This window comes from Podarcis melisellensis (genome assembly GCF_964234715.1).
Source record: "Podarcis melisellensis genome assembly, chromosome: Z".
In the NCBI taxonomy this organism is placed as follows: domain Eukaryota; kingdom Metazoa; phylum Chordata; class Lepidosauria; order Squamata; family Lacertidae; genus Podarcis; species Podarcis melisellensis.
This window is the reverse complement of record NC_138547.1, coordinates 16,163,887-16,187,055: the sequence shown is the minus strand read 5'-3', so window position 1 is coordinate 16,187,055 and position 23,169 is coordinate 16,163,887. Positions and strand designations below refer to the sequence as shown.

General features: G+C 45.3%; 2 protein-coding genes across 4 annotated transcripts in view; one reads left to right on the top strand and one right to left on the bottom strand.

The window, feature by feature from the left end:
* Nucleotides 1-7,363, bottom strand: part of LRRC8A (leucine rich repeat containing 8 VRAC subunit A) — a 39,635-nt gene extending 32,272 nt beyond the window's left edge. For 2 of the 3 annotated variants that reach the window (XR_014164885.1, XM_081897799.1), the window contains exon 1: nt 7,234-7,363. The gene's annotated coding sequence lies outside the window, so the exon portion shown is untranslated. Of the gene's footprint in view, nt 1-5,328; nt 5,519-7,233 lie in introns of those variants that run through there. The other variant, XM_081897800.1, reaches the window with a different exon arrangement.
* A 41-nt stretch (nt 7,364-7,404) lies between these two features.
* The window catches only part of LOC309362375 (uncharacterized protein), a 33,694-nt gene continuing 17,929 nt past the window's right edge, over nt 7,405-23,169 (top strand). Inside the window, exons 1-5 of the mRNA XM_081898020.1 lie at nt 7,405-7,590; nt 19,253-19,375; nt 20,752-20,810; nt 21,796-21,946; nt 22,703-22,852. Coding sequence (XP_081754146.1) covers nt 7,510-7,590; nt 19,253-19,375; nt 20,752-20,810; nt 21,796-21,946; nt 22,703-22,852 — 564 coding nt within the window. The 5' untranslated portion in view covers nt 7,405-7,509. The remainder of the gene's footprint in view (nt 7,591-19,252; nt 19,376-20,751; nt 20,811-21,795; nt 21,947-22,702; nt 22,853-23,169) is intronic.

Genomic DNA, 23,169 nt, shown 5'->3' with positions numbered 1-23,169 from the left:
TTCTTGTGAGGAATCCTATCCGGAATAAGGGAATTTCACTTTAAAAAAGGGAAACGCTGACAGCTATGTTTCAAGGATGGGGAACCTGCCTTAGCCTGAGGGTCACATTCCTGCATGCATGCTGGTGGTGGGAGGGGGCCAGGGGCAGAAACAGACATTGCAACAGCAGCAACTATTCAGGTATGCAGCAGTCCAGCCATGCACTTATCTCTTTTTGTCCATATCCAGGCAAGGAAAAGGTGCTACCACAGTTTGTGGGCACACTCCAGCCCAGCAAAAGCACATGAGGAGGATGCATAGCAGGACCAGTGAGGTGTGTGGTCTAGGGAGAGTCCCAAGATCTAGACAGAGATCCCTGGAGGCCCACATTTGGCTCCTAGGCCTGCAGGGCCAATAAAGTACACATACATTGGAATGCATGGAATGCAAAAAGTGCAGAGATCAATCACCTCTCTATAGTCTCACAATACAACTAGAACTTACAAGCACCCAATGAATACAAATATTGCTGGGGGGGAAACTTGTATCAAGAGATGCACATGAAGTTGGAAATGCCTATTTTAAGATGAAGCCTGACAGAGCATCTGAAAACAAAGGAAGCTTGTCCTATTTGTGGCTTAGGGCCCTCGTATTTATGGGACCGCCTCTCCTGATATGCCCCACAGAGGACCTTAAGGTCAATGAATAACCATAGTTTAGAGGTCCCAGGCCCGAAGGCAGTCAGACTATCCTCCACCAGGGCCAGGGCCTTTTCAATGATGGCTCCGACCTAGTGGAATGCTCTGTCCCATGAGACTAGGGCCCTTCAGGATTTAACCTCCTTCTGTCGGGCCTGTAAGACAGAGCTATTCTGCCTGGCCTTTAATTTGAATTCAGTCTGATCTTTTATTTCCCTTCTCTTCCCTCCCCCTCCCCTTTTATGAAGATTACCTGCTCTGAGACCCCACAGCTAATTCTCCCCTGGCCTCCTCGCTGGCCCAAGTAGGACTAATTCAGCCTGCTAGCCCTGGTGATTATCTAATGCTTATTAGATGGATTTCCCCTAAATTTCTGAACTTTGAATTTTATTGTTACAGTGGTACCTCGGGCTACATACACTTCAGGTTACAGACTCCACTAACCCAGAAATAGTACCTCGGGTTAAGAACTTTGCTTCAGGATGAGAACAGAAATTGTGCGGCAGCGGGAGGCCCCATTAGCTAAAGTGGTGCTTCAGGTTAAGAACAGTTTCAGGTTAAGAACGGACCTCCGGAAAGAATTAAGTACATAACCAGAGGTACCACCCTATTCATGTTTTTATACTGTATTTTATGCTGCTTTTACAATTAAGTGTTTTAAATTAGTTGTTAGTCGCCCTGAGCCCGGTTTTTGAACCGGGAAGGGCGTGGTATAAATAAAAAATTATTTATTTACTTACTAACTTACTTACTTACTCATATGTAATTTTTTATTGAAGGTGTTCACTAACTGACAGAAAAGCAAACAATTACAAATGTACTTTAACTGAGTAACACATCAGGATTTCTTAGTCAAGCCTTCTTCACCAGGGTGAGCCCTAAATCCCAAAGAAAACATGGTCTTCACCACAAAGAGAACTCCTCTGGTAATTTCACAACTGGGTGGTTCCCAGGATGGGGTGGGAAGAGCCCCAGGCATCAACACTTACACAGCTTTCATATTTAGTTACAGTTCTGAACTGGTTTGTAGCTACCGCTAAGGCCAGAGGGTATGCTTGGCAGCTCCAGGTGTGACCATGACATTGTCATACCTCCTACAAGCCAGTGGGGCAAACTGGTGCATTGCATGCTGTTGGGTGTCCAGATTTTTGGGACACTGCAATTCTCTTCCTCAGCCCTTTGGGATGGACCAGGTTTCAAACCAAACACTCTCTTGGTCCAGAGAATGCTGCCAGCAATAACTGGCATGACTTGGGCATCACTCTTTCAATTTTGGCTACTCTTAAAACACCAAACCACCATCAAAAGATGTTTACAAGGCCTCTGTTTCAACTTCCACAACAGACATAACAACATAATAGAAGGCTTCACCACTAGTAAAGTTCTAGCAATGGCCAAACAGATGCTTTCAGAAATTCCAGAAGCAATGCATGAGGACAGTAACTGTTTCACAGGAACAGAGAAACCTACATTATACCAAGCCAAGGGATTATCTAGCTCAGCACTGCCTACCCTGACTGGAGGTGGTTCTTCAGTATTTCGGGAAGGTACCGTATTTTTTGCTCTATAAGACTCACTTTTTCCCTCCTAAAAAGTAAGGGGAAATGTGTGTGCATCTTATGGAGCGAATGCAGGCTGCGCAGCTATCCCAGAAGCCAGAACAGCAAGAGGGATTGCTGCTTTCGCTGCACAGTGTTCCCTCTTGCTGTTCTGGCTTCTGGGATTCAGAATATTTTTTTGTTTGTTTTCCTCCTCCAAAAACTAGGTGCGTCTTATGGTCTGGTGCATCTTATAGAGCGAAAAATATGGTATCTTTCCCATCCTTACCTGGAGATGCCTGGAACCAGGAACCTTCTGCATGCAAATAAGGTACTCTACCACGAGGGTGGCGCTGTGGGTTAAACCACAGAGCCTAGGACTTGCCGATCAGAAGGTTGGCGGTTTGAATCCCCGCAACGGGGTGAGCTCCCGTTGCTCAGTCCCTGCTCCTGCCAACCTAGCAGTTTCAAAGCATGTCTAAGTGCAAGTAGATAAATAGGTACCGCTCCGGTGGGAAGGTAAACGGCGTTTCCGTGTGCTGCCCTGGTTCGCCAGAAGCAGCTTAGTCATGCTAGCCACATGACCCAGAAGCTGTACGCCGGCTTCCTTGGCCAATAAAGCGAGATGAGCACCGCAACCCAAGAGTCGACCACAACTGGACCTAATGGTCAGGGGTCCCTTTACCTTTACTTTACCACGCAACTACAGCCCATTGTTATCCCTTCAGAGGCATAGCTTATCTGAAGAGAGAGGTTTCGCTGAGTAGACACTGAAAAGTATCTTCCTGCCTCCTTGCCATGTGACTTGTCTCGCTTTTAAGATGTCTAGGCCAAGTGACCATTGCTGCATCTTGTGGCAGAAAAAGCCTTAATTGAATTGTGTATCTTATGATGAATTACTTTGCAATCAACTGCTGATCCATCTTCACTGGGTGAGCCACAGCATAAAGCTGTAAGCCAGGGTTCGGAAACCAACAGTCCTCTAGACCAGTGTTTCCCAACCTTGTGCCTCCAGCTGTTTTTGAACTACAACTCCCATCATCCCTGACTAGCAAGACCAGTGGCAAGGGATGATGGGAATTGTAGTCCAAAAACAGCTGGAGGCACAAGGTTAGACATCATGGGAGTGCAGCAGCCAGCATGTCCAATAGTCAGGGATGAAGGGATTTGTCACCCAGCAACATCAACTCCTTGAATTTTGCTCCTGAACTAGTATACTTTCTCCACTTAGCTTATTTCTCCATCCCAGCATGCAAAGTTGCTGAATACAGTATTAGTATATTTCACAGCAATAAGGCTGCATAAGTACGATACATTTAAAACACAACAAGCATTTTAGTTTCATTCCATTTGTGAATCACATCCTGTAAAGTAAAGGTAAAGGGACCCCTGACCGTTAGGTCCAGTCGCGGACGACTCTGGGGTTGGGGCACTCATCTCGTTTTACTGGCCGAGGGAGCCGGCGTTTGTCCGCAGACAGCTTCCAGGTCATGTGGCCAGCATGACTAAGCCACTTCTGGCAAACCAGGGCAGTGCATGGAAACACCGTTTACCTTCCCGCCGGAGCGGTACCTATTTATCTACTTGCACTTTGACGTGCTTTCGAACTGCTAGGTTGGCAGGAGCAGGGTCCAAGCAACGGAAGCTCACCCCGTCGCGGGGATTCAAACCACCGACCTTCTGACCAGCAAGTCCTAGGCTCTGTAGTTTAGACCACAGCGTCACCCGCGTCCCATCCTGTAAAGTACCTTGAAGCAATTTCACAATAAAAAGGGTAAAAACGAACCTGGCATTTTCAAGATTAAATAAGATCTTTGGTCACATGCACACTATAACTCTAAAAAACATGATTTCTCCCAAAGAATCCTGGGAACTGTAGTTTGTTAAGGGTGCTGGGAATTCCAGCTCTGTGGAGGGTAAACAGCAGCTCTCAGGATTCACTGGGGTGCATTAAGTGTACAGAATATCATGTACAGTATACTGCTGAAATGATGACACACACACAATTTTGAAATCAAGTGGGCAGTAATTAAAGGAGGAGCCCCACCCTTTCCCCAAAAGTGATGCATTTCAGAATTAGGCAATGCAGAAGCTCTGCTCCATTTAAAAAAGAAATTCAGTCAAGCCATGATTTTGCACATCCTTGCCTTGAGGACACTGGCTAGTTTCCTGGAACCTTCACATTTGACAGTGTTCCCTTTGCTTGCCCCAGGACTCCAAAAAGACATCACCTCAGATGACCTTGCTCTCTGTAAATGGAATAATCCCATAAACCTTAAAAGTGGCCACATTGCTGCAGTGGAAATTTGCACACCCTCTCACTGTTGTTACAGCAACCTGCTATCCCCAATTGCTGGAAGGCCAGGACAATCATAAAACAGTCTCATGGCAGTTTAAAGGGCTCTGAGGCATCCAGCAACAGAGATCACTCTGGAGGCTTGACTGCAAAAATCCCAATCAGGTAGCACCTAAAGCTAAACATTGCTCTCCAATGTCCCACACCCAAATATTTTCCTCCTCCACCTTTTCCTTCCACTGACACCCTTTCTCCTGCCTCTTCCCGATACTCCTGCTTCCTTTCCAACAACCTACCTTCCCCACGGGTGCCAAAAAGTTTGCTTACACACCCATTCTTTGAGCTAGCTGAATGCAATAACACACACACACCCAACTCTCCACAACAGAATGCCACCCCTTTGTTTTCATTTCAAGGGTCCCTGCCAGATCCCCCCTTCCCCCCCCTTTACTCACATTGCATGGACTAGTAACAGGATAACACCACCCACCCAGCTTCTCCAGCCCTTCTGTGACTTGCTCACAGCTTGACTCATCAGTGTTTCTTGCCAACCAGGCACTATTCCTTCCTTCACTTACTGTCTGCCACCCCTTAATTGCCAGCAACACAACATGGCAAAGGAGTCTGTTTCCTCTCCTTGCCCTTAATGTCATCCCAAAATGTCACTTCCCCTGTCACCCCAAAAGTAAAAAGTTACTTGGCACTGGGGCAAATTCTCAGACTCAGCCCCTTTGACAACTCTCCTGCCCCTATTTATCCTCCCCCTTGCCAGCCCCTAAGTTCCAAGAACAGCTTAAGAAGAACTATCATCACTCACCTTCTCGCTTTTGAGATCCACTTTCAAAAACAACACAAGAGATAAACACACACCCTAAATTTGTTCCCATCCATAATGCTTCAGTTTCCTTCTTTAGTGCCACCTCAGAACCCTCCACCACCATCTCTTATTCAACAAGTGCTAGAGGTGGGAGACAGCCAATAAATCCCGCCCTCCTCACTTGGAAAATAACCAATTAATTTGAGAACCTACAAAAAGGTGACTGTTTTCCATCTGCCAAGCCTTCCAAACCCTTCTGCACCTCCCCCACCCCTTCCAAATATCCCTTCCCCACTATTTTCTGAATCATAAGCAAAGCTCCCTTTTTATAGACCGCTTTTATTCGCTCTCAATGCTCACAATAAACCTTCAATTGCTGCTAGTGTCCTGCATTCGTTTTAATTATTTACTGAATGTATGTTCCACCTTTTTTCTCCCCAGGAGCTCAAGGGCGCCTACACTGTTCTCCCCCTTTTTAATATAATCCCTACAACAATCTTGTAAGGTAGGTTAGGCTAAAAGGCAGTGACTGGTCCCAAGGACACACCCAGTGAGTTTCCTGATTGAGTGTACCCTGGTCTCCCAGGTCCTACTCTAACACTGGCTCTCTTTGCAAGAATATTCTGCCATAGCAGATCTTGGGGTTGGCGGATTGGAGAATTCCCTCTTCCTAACATCCCCCCTCACTTGCTCTCCATGCCCACAACAAACCCATTCTCAGATCTCTTCCACAACACATCTCCGGGGAAACCCACTCTTCCTAACTCCCCCCCCCCATTGTCACTCTGTCACCAACTCCTCTGCAAGCCCCGGGTATGATTGTTGATGGCCATGTCACATCCATACCTCTTCTACTGTCTTACCGGACTCTCGAATCACACCCACCATCCCAGCCCCCTAGAAATTCCTTTCATGCACGTGCACATCCCCTTTCCCTTCCTTATGGCCTTCCCTCTCAACTGAGGAATTGCCAGCCCTAAACTTTACACACACACACACACACACACACACACACACACACACACACACACGACACACACACGGGTCCTTCTGCAACCCAGGATTTTCCTAGGGGTTCCTAGATCTCTCTCCACTCCCCACGCTTGCAAAGCTCACAAGCTGAAGGCATGCATGCTCCTCTCCACCCTGCCGGGCACACATCTCTCGCCATCCTCGCTCACCCTCCTCTTCACTGACATCATACAATACCAGGTTACTAAGTCCTCCAGGTCCTAAGCCTACTCTCTTTCCCAGAGACAACCCCAATACTCAAAAGCAGCGACGGGCAGGGGATCCTTCTCCCAGCTCTGCATTGCCCAAGTTCCTCTCCTTCCCCTTTCACTGGCAGCAAGGTTACTGGTCCTGTAGGTTCCTGAGGCTGTCCTTCCCCTGACGCCCCTTTCCACCTCAACAAAACTAGTGTAGGTTGGAAGCGGGGGTAGGAGAGAATCCTCCTCCATTATGCCAATCGATAAATGAAAGTTGCTGGTCCCCGAGGTTTCTGAGGACGTCCTCTTTCCCAGACGCCCCTCTCCCTCCCAATACTCTAAAACAGCGTGTGGAGATGGGGAATCTTCCTCTCTATTTCCCGAGATCCACGTCCTTCCCCGACACCCCGACACTCACTAGCTAAAACACGGTTACTGGTCCTCCACCTCGATACTAAAAAGAAATACCAAACAAACCCACCCAGTGCGAGTGTGTGTGGGGAGGGGACATGCCCGACGTCCCCGCTTCCCCATCAAAAAAGGGGGGTTACTAGTCCTCAGTGTTCCTGACTCGCCTCGGCATTCCTCAACACCCTCGTATCTCTCAGCAGATTCCCTGCCAGTCCACTTTTCACCCAGGATGGGGCGGGAAACGCCAGCCCCTGACAGTGTCATTATTGCGACCCTTCGCACTCACCCTGCAGCAGCTTCCCGGCTCGGTCGCTTCGGGCTTTCTTTTGTTTGCCCCCCTCGCAGCCTCCTCACTGCACCACCGGGCTGCTCCACCCCGGAGCTGACCTCACCCGGCCGGCATGGTTATCCCCCGGTGGCGGCGGCAAAACCGGAAGTAAGCAGCCGCGACTCTTGCTCCTCTCTTCCACTAGGCGGCGCCATCTCGAGAGGAGCCATCTTGGGAAGGGCAAGGCATTCCCACGGAGCGAGAGGGAGAGGAAGCGAATGGAAAGCGCGAAAGATGCCTGGAGGTCATCTTGAGTATGGAGGGGGAAAGGAGCGCAAAGCTGCCATCTTGGTAAGGGAAGGTCGCTTACCGCACGTACGTTTTTCTTTCTTTCTTTCTTTTTAAAATATATATAATTAACACGTTGCGCCTCTCCGTATTTAAAGGGAGAGAAATCTCCAACTATTTATGTAAAAACGGCAATATTAATCCCCACATCCTGATGACAACGGGTACTAATGGGATGTTTTATAGCAGATTTATAAACCATATATACAATATTATATATAAAAAGCAACATATTGGGTTGCGTCCAAGTAAATTCTCACAGTAGACCTGCTGAGATTAATGGAGCTAAATCAGCCATGCTCATCCATTTCAATGGCGCTACTCTGAATAGGACTAGCATTGCATGTTTGCTATTTATTTGTTGCATATCTGTCCCACCTTTTCCTCCCCATCTCTGCAAAGGGTTCAAGGCAGCATCTATGCTTCTCTCCCCATGCCACTCCCATTTTTTTTAATCCATTACAACAACAACCTTGTGAGGTAGGTTAGGCTGAGAGACAGTGACATGCCAAAGGTGAGCTTCCTGATGTTATAAGAATTCTTGTTGTTTAGTCCTTTAGTCATGCCCGACTCTTTGTAACCCCATGGACCAGAGCATGCCAGGCACTCCTGTCTTCCACTGCCTCCCGCAGTTTGGTCAAACTCATGTTGGTAGCTTTGAGAACACTGTCCAACCATCTTGTCCTCTGTCGTCCCCTTCTCCTTGTGCCCTCCATCTCTCCCAACATCAGGGTCTTTTCCAGGGTCTTCTCTTCTCATGAGGTGGCCAGAGTATTGGAGCCTCAGCTTCAGGATCTGTCCTTCCAGAGAGCACTCAGGGCTGATTTCCTTCAGAATGGATGGATTTGATCTTCTTGCAGTCCATGGGACTCTCAAGAGTCTCCTCCAGCACCATTATTCAAAAGCATCAATTATTCGGCGGTCAACCTTCTTTATGGTCCAGCTCTCACTTTCATACATCACTACTGGGAAAAACATAGCTTTAACTATATGGACCTTTGCTGGCAAGATGATGTCTCTGCTTTTTAAGATGCTGTCTAGGTTTGTCACTGCTTTTATCCCAAGAAATAGGAGTCTTTTAATTTCATGACTGCTGTTACCATCTGCAATGATCATGGAATCCAAGAAAGTAAAATCTCTCACTGCCTCCATTTCTTCCCCTTCTATTTGCCAGGAGGTGATGGGACCAGTGGCCATGATCTTAGTCTTTTTGATGTTGAGCTTCAGACCATATTTTGCACTCTCCTCTTTCAGCCTCATTAAAAGGTTCATTCATTCCTCCTCACTTTCTGCCATCAAGGTTGTGTCATCTGCATATCTGAGGTTGTTGATATTTCTTCCGGCAATCTTAATTCCGGTTTGGGATTCATCCAGTCCAGCCTTTTGCATGATGAATTTTGCATATAAGCAGGGAGACAATATACAGCCTTGTCGTACTCCTTTCCCAATTTTGAACCAATCAGTTATTCCATATCCAGTTCTAACTGTAGCTTCTTGTCCCACATAGAGATTTCTCAGGAGACGGATGAGGTGATCAGGCACTCCCATTTCTTTAAGAACTTGCCATAGTTTGCTGTGGTCGACACAGTCAAAGGCTTTTGCCTAGTCAATGAAGCAGAAGTAGGTGTTTTTCTGGAACTCTCTAGCTTTCTCCATAATCCAGCGCATGTTTGCAATTTGGTCTCTGGTTCCTCTGCCCCTTCAAAATCCAGCTTGCACTTCTGGGAGTTCTCGGTCCACATACTGCTTAAGCCTGCCTTGTAGAATTTTAAGCATTACCCGGTACTTTGCTAGCGTGTGAAATGAGCGCAATTGTGCAGTAGTTGGAGCATTCTTTGGGATTGGGATGTAGACTGATCTTCTCCAATCCTCTGGCCACTGCTGAGTTTTCCAAACTTGCTGGCATATTGAGTGTAGCACCTTACCAGCATCATCTTTTAACATTTTAAATAGTTCAGCTGGAATACCATCACTTCCACTGGCTGTGTTATTAGCAGTGCTTTCTGAGGCCCATTTGACTTCACTCTCCAGGATGTCTGGCTCAAGGTCAGCAACCACACTACCTGGGGTGTACAAGACCTCCATATCTTTCTGGTATAATTCCTCTGTGTATTCTTGCCACCTCTTCTTGATGTCTTCTGCTTCTGTTAGGTCCTTTCCACTTTAGTCCTTTATTATGGTAATCTTTGTACAAAATATTCCTTTCATATCTCCAATTTTCTTGAACAGATCTCTGGTTCTTCCAATTCTGTTGCTTTCCTCTATTTCTTTGCATTGCTCGTTTAAGAAGGCCTTCTTGTCTCTCCTTGCTATTTTTTGAAAATCTGAATTCAATTTCCTGTATCTTTCACTATCTCCCTCGCATTTTGCTTGCCTTTTCCCCGCTATTTGTACGGCCTCATTGGACAGCCACTTTGCTTTCTTGCATTTCCTTTTCATTGGGATGGTTTTCATTGTTGCCTCCTGTATAAAGTTACGAGCCTCCATCCATAGTTCTTCAGGCACTCTGTCCACCAAATCTAAATCCTTAAACCTGTTCCTCACTTCCACTGTGTATTCATAAAGGATTTGATTTAGATTGTGTCTTACTGGTCCAGTGGTTTTTCCTTTCTTCAGTTTAAGCTGGAATTTTGCTATAAGAAGCTGATGATCTGATCCACAGTCAGCTCCATGTCTTGTTTTTGCTGACTGTATAGAGCTTCTCCATCTTTGGCTGCAGAGGATATAATCAATCTGATTTCGATGCTGCCCATCTGGTGATGTCCATGTGTAGAGTCGTCTCTTGTGTTGTTGGAAAAGAGTGTTTGTGATGACCAGCTTGTTCTCTTGGCAGAACTCTATTAGCCTTTGCCCTGCGTTTTGAACTCCAAGGCCAAACTTGCCCGTTGTTCCTTTTATCTCTTGACTCCCTACTTTAGCATTCCTATCCCCTATAATGAGAAGAACATCCTTCTTTGGTGTCATTTCTAGAAGGTGTTGTAAGTCTTCATATAATTGGTCAATTTCAGTTTCTTCAGCACTGGTAGTTGGTGCATAAACTTGGATTACTGCGTTGTTAAAAGGTCTGCCTTGGATTCGTATCGAAATCACTTGTCATTTTTGAGATTGCATCCCAGTACAGCTTTTGCCACTGTTTTGTTGACTATGAGAGCCACTCCATTTCTTTTACGGGATTCTTGCCCACAGTAGTAGATATAGTGGTCATCCAAACTGAATTCGCCCATTCCCATCCATTTTAGTTCACTGATGCCCAGGATGTCAATATTCTTGCCATCTCATTTTTTACCACATCCAGTTTACCAAGGTTTATGGTTCTTACATTCCAGGTTCCTATGCAATATTTTTCTTTATAGCATTGGACTTTCCTTTCGCTTCCAGGCATATCCGCAACTGAGCGACCTTTCGGCTTTGGCCCAGCCACTTCATCAGCTCTGAATCTACTTGTACTTGTCCTCCGCTCTTCCTCAGTAGCATGTTGGATGCCTTCCGACCTGAGGGGCTCATCTTCCAGCATCATAACTTTTATATGCCTGTTGTCTTTGTCCATGGAGTTTTCTTGGCAAGGATACTGGAGTGGCTTGCCGGTTCCTGCTCCAGGTGGATCACATTTGGTCAAAACTCTCCACTATGACCTGTCCATCTTGGGTGGTCCTGCATGGCATAGCTCATAGCTTCTCTGAGTTATTCAAGCCCCTTCGCCAAAACAAGGCAGTGATCCATGAAGGAGATAAGAATTCTAAGGTGTTGTAAATAAAATGAATGTTCATAAGTGCATAAGATAAACACATATACTAAGTACATAAACCACGTGTCTGCAATAATATAGGAGAGCCATCCTGACATCTTCTTGACCCTCATTATTTCTTTGCAGAAGGAAGTATCTTAGCAAAACCTTTCCCAATTGTTCTTTTCACTTACAAATCCTTCAAATCCAGTACAAAGAGCACATTTTGTGTATGAATAGGGGAGGTCTGTGACAAAGGTTTCAGAAGCTAGGGTATCTATCACTTCAAAAGACTGGCAGGATAATGCAATCAGAAAGGATTCTCAGCTATCTTGACAAGCAGGAGATAAGACACACTATTGAATCTGTAGGATGCTTTTGAGTGGTCTTTGGCTAAGGGGTGGGAAATTTCTTAAGTCTTTAAAAGCAGTTATACACCTTTGTTTTGGGTCCTCACCTCATGCAAGGTGGTGGGAGGGAGAATTCTGATGCAACAGAAAAATAAATATCTTCCTTACTTTCCTTCTACTGGTTCCACTCATTTTCCTCTGACTGATAACGGACTTGGGGGGACACTGAATCCCTTGATGAAGAGCTGGGCTGTAAAAGCCTACCCCTATAACAATACCTGGGACACGGGTGGCGCTGTGGGTAAAACCTCAGCGCCTAGGACTTGCCGATCATATGGTCAGCGGTTCGAATCCCCGCGGTGGGGTGAGTTCCCATCGTTCGGTCCCAGCTCCTGCCCACCTAGCAGTTCAAAAGCACTCTTAAGTGCAAGTAGATAAATAGGTACCGCTTTATAGCGGGAAAGTAAACGGCGTTTCCATGTGCTGCGCTGGTGCTGGCTCGCCAGAGCAGGTTCGTCACGCTGGCCACGTGACCCGGAAGTGTCTCCGGACAGCGCTGGCCCCCGGCCTCTTAAGTGAGATGGGCGCACAACCCTAGAGTCGGACACGACTGGCCCGTACGGACAGGGGTACCTTTACCTTTATAACAATGCCTGAGTGGGAGATTTGAACCTGGGCTTCCCAGCTCCTACCGACACAATGACTGCACTCCATACTGGCATGGCAGGTGATAAATCACCTCTTCACCAGCAGAGCAACAGACAGACAGATGGGAAATGTGTGTAAACAGGAGTTACTTTACCTCCCATCATTTCCGCCAGCATCTAGAGAAGGGAAAATATGTCAATTTCAGTTTATCTAGGCATCTCAAGTTTCTGCAACAATCTGCAGATCATCATCATTTTTTTAAAGGGCCTGGCAAAAATTTGTTAGCATTTTAATATGTATTTGCAAGATACAGAGAAGGGAAAGGAACCTCAGTCCCCAGGGGGCTAACTGCTTTTTGGGCTTCAGGACTCTCCCCAGGCCACAGAGATGATGACTATTACGCAATAAGCTTCATGCATTTTAACCAGAGTCTATCTGATCCTAATTTTATGCTCTAAGCCAGGGGTAGTTAAGCTTTTTATACCTACTGCCCACTAATGCATCTTTCTTGGTGGTAAAATTTCCTTACTGCCCACCAGTGCTCAATGGGAGGAGGACTCAGCTTGTGCTGTAGAACCCCCTCCGCCCCACCTAGGATCCTGAAATGCCCACTAGTGGGCTGCAGAGACCAGGTTGACAACCCCTACTCTAAGCACTCTTCCACACTCTTCCAGACAGTCATGATAGTTGCAACTACTGCCTGTTCCCGGCAACACACTATTTATATTTTAAAGCAAACAAACCAGAAGACTACCCTTCCATAATTTGCCTTCACAAACAGAAAAGTGCTTTGGTAATAACCCGAAGCATCTCTCTGACTTTGGTTTCCCAATGTCAAGGCATTTGGTCAGATAAATGTTCCTTTTATTGCCCGCTAGATAGCAGCCTTCTTTCAAGCCTGTGATTGTATCAGATTCCAATGTTAATTTTTGTGTGAGCATCAATAAAAAGTGGGTTTTCTGATGCACTTGGATGATTCACTCACCAACATTTTTATTGGGCTGGATCATCACAAAAATGTTGATTGCATAGTAAATTCCTGAAATATTGATAAAGGAGAATTGAAAGGCATTCACTCCAATTTCATTAGAGCAGGAAAGCAACCGCAGTGTTTAAAGGTGGTCTTTTCTTTTCTTTTTACAAATACTGTGTCTTTACAAATATATTTCCATATTAAAATCTAAGGGGTGGTTTTTAGAGATTTCACCAGTGTCGCATTCCTGAGTATGTTTACTTGGCAGTAAATCACATTGATTTTTATAGCCCTTCTTAGGGCCATTTCAAGCACACGACTTCTCTCTAAAGAATCCTATGCCCTGTAGTTTTGTGCTGGGGCTTGTAGCTATGAAAGAAGAAAAGTACAGTTCCTAGCATTCCTTGCAGCTAGCCATGTGCTCTAAATGTATGGTGCAGATCTGCCCTCCATGTCATTAGAGTCTCGGAACAAGGATGTATGTTCCATTTGTTCATGTAAATATTGTTTTTTGGGGTGTAAATACACCCCAGTCTCAGAGGGGTGAAAGGTTTTGAGGGTTCCAGTGTGCCTCTTGGGTTGGTTTGCTTTGAATGTGATTTGCTAGAAACTGGTGTCATTTCCTATAAGCATAAAACTGGGGTGTGTTTTGCAGCATTAACTCCCAACAGATCTTGCTTTCTGGTTAGGTTCCAGTGGGAACCTCCAGTGACATAGCACAGAGATTTAAGTCAGACGTTACTGCAAAGACTAGTAGCCTGTTGACCCTTTCACTTATCCAGACACTCTGAAGACATAACCTCCCACAGGGAGAGGGAAATCTAAGCCCAAGTCCCCAAATAGCTCTCACTTAAGAACATAAGAAGAACCTACTGGATGAGGCCAGTGGCCCATCTAGTCCAGCACGCTGTCATCACAGTGCCCAACGATACCCTGAAGGGAGAACCCACAAGCAGGACCCGACCACGAAAGCACTGTCCCCTTCTGCAGTTTCCTGCATCTGAAATTCAGAAGCATCACTGCCTCCAACTGTTGTAAACAAAAAATGCCCTTTCCCCTTATGGGGTATCCAAGAGCCCATATAGAGTCCTTACATAGGTTCCCTATTGGTAGGAGAGAATAACAGAGGCCAACCAGAGAATATTGAGAAAGCAAAGCAGCTAGTAAGCTTGATCTTTATTGATCTGTTGCAACAGGGTGCTCCCCTCACCCGCAGGAGAGAGGAGGGACCCAGAAAAATGGTGCGCAAGGCCTTATAAAGACTTTTGAAATTGCCACCCTGTAGATCAAGACCAACCCCAGAAACATCATACATACATCACAAAAAGGGCAGTCTAAACAGAAATTTGAATTATCTCCTGTCTGGCAGGTTACTTGATTGGATTGCCTGGGTAGCCTGGCCAGTCTTTTGTAATGATAAATACTTAGTTCCTGGGCCATGTCACAGGCTCACACCCTATTCATATCTTAAATGTGCCCTTAAGACAAGATTTGTGAGGAAAGAGACAATGGGAGGTTTCCCACTTTGACCTTGCAGAGAAAACATTTGCTCAGTTTAGGAATCAAAATGGTTCAGGGTTGGTCTTCCTGTGCTGATCTATGTACGTGCTTGGTTAGTACATTTATGAACATTTCCATATATCTAAGACCTCAGAATTCCTATCACACAACTGTGAAGGGAGCTTGGTTGGTGGCCATTGGCAGCCTTGTAATCTGAAAGGTATCAGAACATAAGAAGAGTGTTGCTGCTTGAGAACAGGAGGCTTTATTAGATGAGTGGCTGGTGTGACCCAGCAGACTCTTATGTTCTTATCCTCGTTTTTTGAAGGGGAGTGTCACTCAAATGAAAGCTAGATACACAATGTACATTTAATTAGGGCAGATCCACACTATACATTTAAACCCCATGCCTGCCAAAGGATGGGAATAGCAGCACTGTGAGGGGAAACTGAAATTCCCAGGTTTCTTTTGGGTTTTGTTTTTTTTAAAAAAAAATGTGTGCTGAATATGCTTTAAATGTTTTGTGTGGATCAGAGTCAGAAGTACTGTTGTTTAGTCATTTAGTCGTGTCCGACTCTTCATGACCCCATGGACCAGAGCACGCCAGGCCCTCCTGTCTTCCACTGCCTCCCGCTGTTTGGTCAAACTCATGCTAGTAGCTTCGAGAACTCTGTCCAACAATCTCGTCCTCTGTCGTCCCCTTCTCCTTGTGCCCTCCATGGAAGTACACTCCTCCCCAAATAATCCTGGAATTTACCTATCAGAGCTGCCCTTCCCAGCACCCTTAACCAGGCATAGGCAAACTTGGCCCTCCAGATGTTTTGGGATGACAATTCCCAACATCCCTGACCACTGGTCCTGTTAGCTAGGGATTATGGGAGTTGTAGTCCCAAAACATCTGGAGGGCTGAGTTTGCCTGTGCCTGCCCTTAACAAACTACACTTCCCAGGATTCTTCTGGGGTCGGGGTGGGGGAATGTATGCAGTGTTGATTCTCTCTCCACCCAGCAGAGGGCTTGTCAAGCACATGCAAATTCACACCTCCTCCAGCTTTGTTTGTTTCATTTCCTTTTTTTCTTCTTAAGGTTACTTATTACTTATCTAGATTGAGGAGCAAAGTTCTTTAAAAGGAGCCACCTGCCTCCTTTCTGCCATCACCAGCTTGGTCAAAAGGGACATCGGAATTAAGGTTGCCAGCTAGTCAGAAGAAGGTAAGGAACAGGGCAATTATAGTTGCCTACACGCCATACATTTAAAGCAAATTTCCCCCTCCCTAAAGAAGCCTGGGAACTGTAGTACCCTACATAGAGTTAAGATTTCAATCACCCTTAACAAACCCGCAGCTCTCAGGATTTCTTTTGGGAGGATCATGCTTTAAACATACAGTATAATGCTTTAAACACAGCCTTGGTGTACAGTTGTGCCTTTAATAGAGGCTGAACAATCAGGTGACAATTCCCTCCCCCAGGCATGGCATTGCTGCAAACACGGTTGAGGACCCCAGGCCAAAAAAAAAGAAAGAAAAAAGGCTGTCACCCCTAGCTGGGGTGCCACAAGATCCCCTTCCCTTTATTTAAAATCCTCCCTGTCCTTTTTGTGATTGGCTGGAAGCCCTGCCATATCTCCTCCCAGAAATATTTCACTTGTTCAAAAAACCACACACAGAGAAATTGAAAGGTGCCAAGCATGGTGAATTTTGTGGCATGGAAAAGACCAGAAAACTTTAGAGCAAGCAGATCCCCTTTCCCCCCTGTTTAAAGACTTGCTTTATTATTAATATTAAGTATTTAAATGTTTATCTAGAAATAAGACAGAAAGTGTCTTTGTGACAGCTTTTGAACTCCTCTGGAATCTTTTCTTTAAAAATATAGTGGTCATGTTGTTAACAGTTCTTGCTCTTTGTTTTTTAAAATTCTTTATTAAACCCCATATGCTTAGTTTTGTCATCCTGTGTTCCTCTGAGATTATCTGTTTACACCTAATAATCCATTTGGTGGCTAGGAAACAACAAAACTCAGCTTGGTTCTGAAAGCTGCTCTGATCCTGCCAGGAAGCATGTGATTCTTAGGAAATGTGCTTTTATTTCTCTTACTTCAGGACAGGGATGAATGCCATCTCTTCCTTTTGTGGAGAAGCTTCTGTGACATCCTTCAAATCCCAAATGCAGCATTTGTTTTGTTCATTACATTAATATCCCACTTTTCCTCCAAGGTGCTCAAGACAGTTCTTATGGTTTTATGCTCACAGCAGCTCTGTGAGTCAGTTTAGACCGGGAGTTACCGGTCGTGATTGGGTCCAGGTCACAGAGTGAATTTCATGACTGGAGATTTTTGAACCAATGTGCTCCCTGACCCTTGTCCAGTACTAATCACTACACCTTGCTGGCTCAAGGCTATTTGCTTCTAGTGAGAGTATGCAGATCACAGCAGCAACTAAATCCCTTGTCCAAGCTGACTTGCTTGTGACAAATCTGCTGGGGCTCTTCTTTATTGTTGATCTGCCCAAAGTAAGGAGGTTGCTTGCAATCTTCCTCAGTTCCTAAGCAGGAAATAACTAACCAGTATAACTGAGATCCCATGGAAGGTCATGTTAATATTTTCTTGCAAGGGGTGACCAGTTCCACCAACATCCTAGCCAGTCCTTTCAACGCACATGAATGCATGTCCACTCCAAAGTAAGTCCCATTAGTTACTCACAACTGTGCATAAGATTGCAAGGTAACTCTTGTACAGTAAAGTGAAAGTTTTCGGAGCTTGAAAGCCATGTTCTCTGAATTCCCAAGTTGTTTTAGTGTTTGGCTTACATGTGCTCAGAGGCACCCTTGTTACTGAGCAATGTGTTCTTAAGTACATTCTTTGAGGTTCTAACCACATTTAGGTTTTTTCTTACAATCAAGCAGTATATGAATTTTATGAAATAAAGTTTTGTTATTGTTATTATTATTAATTAAATTTATATACCATTCTCCATGAGTAGATCTCAGGGCAAATTAAACATAAAAATACAAGATTAAGAAAAAGTAATAAAAACAAGAATGAAAGCAAACCAATAACCCCCTCCCTCCCATTTCATCACCATCTTAATTTATTTCTAAACTGCTTTTCTCTTATTAAAGGTAAAGGTACCCCTGCCCTTACGGGCCAGTCGTGTCCAACTCTAGGGTTGTGCACCCATCTCGCTTAAGAGGCCGGGGGCCAGCGCTGTCCAGAGACACTTCCGAGTCACGTGGCCAGCGTGACAAGCTGCATCTGGCAAGCCAGCGCAGCACACGGAAACGCCGTTTACCTTCCTGCTATAAAGCGGTACCTATTTATCTACTTGCACTTAGGGGTGCTTTCGAACTGCTAGGTTGGCAGGAGCTGGGACCCAACGACGGGAGCTCACCCCGCCGCGGGGATTCGAACCGCCGACCATACAATCGGCAAGTCCTAGGCACTGAGGTTTTACCCACAGCACCACCCGTGTCCCACCAAAACACATGTACAGCTATATCTTCTTGTTTTTAACTTTAGTACAAATAAATGTAGGTAGCTGAACCCATATGCTCTGCTATCATATTTCAAGTTCTTCGGAGTTATGGATTTTATATGGAACATGTATGTGTTGCTTTTTACTATATATTTTGGGAAATTGCCTGTTTGCTAGATTACCACCACTAAATTTTGCACAATGACTCCTGTGACTGAAGACCACATTCTCATCTATGTTAGGGTACAGTTGGATGGCATTTTGAAGTAAGGTCAGAGACTGAACCTTTCAAAATTGCACTGATCTTAACCACTGATTTTGTGTGTACTGTATATGAGTGTGTATCTTGTGTGTGTGTAAATGCCTCTCATAAAACATCCTGAAATATTTTAATGGGAAAGACAGAACCAGTGGTGGTATGGCTGTTAAGAGTTCCTGACTAGGACCTGTGAGAGACAAGGGTTCGAATCCCCCTGCTCAGCCATAAGGCTTACTGACTGACCTTGGGGCCGGTTGCTGCCTCTCAGCCTAACCTCCTTTACAGGGTTCTTGTGAGGGGAAGAGAACAATGTACACCTTCTTGAGCTTCTTGGAGAGAAAAGGGTTGGTTATAAATGCAAGCAAGCAAGCAAGCAAGCAAGCAAGCAATAAATAAATAAATAAATAAATAATCAGCCAACCAACCATCCAACAGTTAAAAGGTATATAAAAACAAAGTGATGATTAAGTGCTTAGCAGTGGTAATTTACAAAACAATGTTTGATGACACAGACATCTTGGCACTTGCAAGTAGTTAATTATGACTCTCCGTACTTTTCTAAATTTCATTTCCTTCTGACCTCACTTTTTACAATTTGTCCCACTCACACCCCATGTACGCTCATACATCAGCTATGTATTTTGCAAACTTGTTCATTTTCTCATAGTGCATTTGGACTATGAGATATTTGGACCTAAGATATCCTAACCATATCTCTCATTTCTTTTCCTCTTCCCCATTCCTCTCTCTGTGTAAGAAATAACACAGGTCCATGCATACGGAACAGCAAACCAGTGTTGTAGTGGTATGGTTAGAAGTATCGCTCTGTCCTTGATTCATTACCTACTGGGAAGGAATAATCGTATTGGATTCTGCTGGTATCACTCTAAGGTAGGAAGACCAGGAGTGTCAGGAGCCAAATGTGGACTTCCAGGCTTCTCTACCAAACCCTTGGAACTCTCCCCCTCACTGGCCCTGCTTGAGTGTTTTGATCTCATTGGAACAAGTCTTAAAGTTGTAGAGTCTTAAAGTTTGAAGGGACCATAAGCACAATCCAGTCCCGCCCCCCCTGCAATGCAGAAATCCCAGCTAAAGAATCCCTAACAGTGGCCATCCAACCTCTGTTTAAAAACCTCCAATAAAAGAGAATCCATCATATCCCGAGGTAGCTTGTTCATTGTCAATCATTAGATAGTTCTTCCTAAGGTTTAGTTGGAGTCTCCTTTCTTGTAACTTGATTTCATTGGCTTGGGTCCTTCCCTCCAGCGCAGCAGAAAACAAATTTGCTCTATATTCCGTGTGACAGCCCTTTAGATATTTGGAGATGGCTGTCATATCTCCCTTCATTCTCTTTACCAGGCTTTACCTTTACCTTTTGCCTTTACCAGGCTAAACATGCCCAATTCCCTCAACTATTTTTCATAAGGTTTGGTTTCCAGACTGTTGATCATCTTAGTCACCCTCTGCAGACATTCCAGTCTCCTCCTTGTCTGGATGGAGGATGGGAAGTGCGAGTGGGTGTTGCTTGCTGTACAAAGGGGGAAATCACCTTTGTTGCTGCTCCTACTGGCCCTATCTACCCTGTGGCATGTGGCCCCCAGAAGGTTGCCTTGGAGGGGATGTGGCCCTAGGCCTGAAAAAGTCTGCCCTGCCATAGGAAAAACCATTTAACCAGCAGGAGCCAGCTGGAAAATGTGACTGTGCTTTGTATGGATGGAGTTTAAGTTTTTTGTTGGTGATGTCAGAACAGAGCAGGGGAGGTCGGGGTATTTGCTGCCTGCTGTGCTAAGGTTGCTCCCTTTTTTATTAGTAATTTATTTACCACTTTATGCATCAAACGCTAGTCCCTGAGCAGTTTGCAACATTATAAAAATTGCCAAAAAAACCCCAATAAGAATTCCACACTTTAAAGCACCATGGAAAAATTAGAGAAGACCCTCTTAAATGCCACTAAATGAGGTGTTGGGAAGCTCTGGCTCTACAGATGCTGCTGGACTACAATTCCCATTGTTATCCTGGCCATTGGCTATGCTGGCTGCTGGGAGTTGTAGTCCACCAACTTCTGAAGGGCCAAAGGTTCCACAGACCAGCTGTAAACTAAAATAAGTGAACATATAGGGACCATATCAACTACTGGCATATAAAAGATCTGAAAGAAGATGAGAAAGTTCTGCAGTTCATTGTTATTAAATAGCCATTATTGGCAGCAATTCTAACATGCTTTCTTTCCTTCCTTCTTTCCCCCCACCCTTTCCTCCTTTCTCTAGGCAAAAATGTCCAGGATGGTTCAGGCTCGGAGGCTGGAGGGCGTAGAGAAGAATATCTGGTATTTCCTCCTTGGGTGGGACCCAATACACCATACTTGCCCAGTCCATACTTGCCCAGCTGCCAGACTATACAAGGCCAGACTATTTCTTTCTTTCTTTACCAATAAATGTAGTTCTGTATGGCCAGATAATAAAAATATCAGGACAGCTTACAACATTGAAACATAAATTACCATTCTTAAAAAAGAAAAGAAATACAGAGCATTATTAAGGTAACTGGCCAATCAAAAATAAAAGCTGAACAGCTGCAGAGCCCTTTCAGGATAAAGAAGCCTTATATTTACATCTAGCCTAGTCACTTCACCCACTCCCTGATCCTTTTGAACAGGAGATACTGTTGAGGATTGAGCCAAGGACTTTTGCATGCAAAGCAGGCACACTGCAACTCAACCACAGTCCCACCCTGACATACCAACAACACCATCTTGTTTGTTTGGGCGAAGGGGTACTGGTTATGGTTCAGGGTTGCTGTTAGATGCTAGGGCCTCTGTCTAAGGAAGGTAAAGCATTTTGTCAAGATGCTTGCCCAAGAGAGCAGAGTTCAAGGAACAGCGTAGTCTTAGCCAGCCAAGCACAGAGCATCAGTTCAGCCCCAAAACATGACCCAGACAGTCTAAGTGTGGTAAGAATTTACTTCTACACCACCTGTTCATTACCCAGATGAGAGGGAACAGATTTTAAAGAAAACATGGAACCAAGAGAATTACAATTACAGCAAGCTTCAGCAGATCCAGTTAGGGACCCAAAGTTTATTAGATACTATTTCAATAGGGCTTCTGCTATATCTGTCTGCCCTAAGCTGGCAGGTTGCTTTAGGGAGTCAGTGAATAATGGGATTCAAACCATCCACCCGTCCGAGGCTTGCCTCTTTGCACACCCTGAACCCCAGCAATAGACAGTATCTGTAATCCAGCTGGGGTTGAGATTACAGGAGGCTGGCCTAGTGGGATTTAATTCTTCCTCTCTGCCTTTCACTCTCCTTAGGGTGGAGTTTGTCAAGTTGGCGGCCACGTACAAGACCGTGAACCTGGGCCAAGGCTTCCCTAATTTCCCCCCACCGGACTTTGTCAGGGAAGCATTGGTGGAGGCTGTTGGTGGAGAGAATACCTTGCTGCACCAATATACCCGAGAATTTGTACGTGAGAATCTCCTCCCTTTCTCTCTCAGGCTGCATGCATACCTTACATAAGTCTGAAGTGTTGCTATGCAAGAGCACTCCTATACATAGTTCCCTGCACAGTTATCCCACGGGAAGAGGGATCGGTTGTTAAACCACTCTGGAAATTGTAGCTCTGTAGGTATGGGGATAAAAGGTAAAGGGACCCCTCACCAGTCATGGCCGACTCTGGGGTTGCGGCGCTCATCTTTGCTTTATTGGCCAAGGGAGCCGACGTACTGCTTCCGGGTCATGTGGCCAGCATGACTAAGCCGCTTCTGGCGAACCAGAGCAGCGCACGGAAACACATGGTTGCATGGTTGGCAGGAGCAGGGACCAAGCAACGGGAGCTCGCCCCGTTGTGGGGATTCGAACTGCCAACCTTCTGATCGGCAACTCCTAGGCTCTGTGGTTTAACCCACAGTGCCACCCGTGTCCCTTAGGTATGGGGATAGGGGCTTGCTAACAACTCTCAGCACTCTTCAAAAACTGCAGTTCTCAGGATGCTTTGGGAGAAGCCATGACAGCTTAAAGTGGTATCATAGTGCTTTAAATGTATAGTGCAGATGGGGCTGCAGAAGAGGATTTCTGGGGAGGCTGCAATCTAAGTGCAGCAAGTAAGCAGAAAGAACACTTGTTTTATGATCAAGTTCAGGACAAATGTGCAATAAACTTCTACTAGCCTGCTTGCTTCAGGTTACTATTCCGTGTTCTCAGCCTCTGCTGTTTCTCCAGGGCCACCCACGTTTAGTAGCAATCTTGGCCCGCTTTTTTGGGAAGCTACTGGGACGAGACCTGGACCCTATGAAAAATGTGATGGTGACTGTCGGTGCTTATGAGGCCCTCTTCTGCTGCTTCCAGGCTTTGGTGGATGATGGAGATGAGGTAACAAAGGGCCTGTGTGCTTTGGGACATATTAATGGCTAGGACAATGCTTCTCAGACTTCATGAAGCTGGAAAGTGGGGGTTCTAGCCTCTGCCTCCCTGAACCACCCCATGAAGCTAAATGTTGGGAGTACAAAGTAAGGACTTCTTCACACAGCATGTAGCTAAACTATGGAATTCACTTCTGCAGGAGGTGATGTCCACCAAACTGGATGGCTTTGGAAGAGGATGGGCCAAATCCATAAGGGTATCAATGACTGCTGACTCTGATAGCTATGCCCTGCCTCTGCTGTCAGGAGGCAGTATGCTTCTGAATA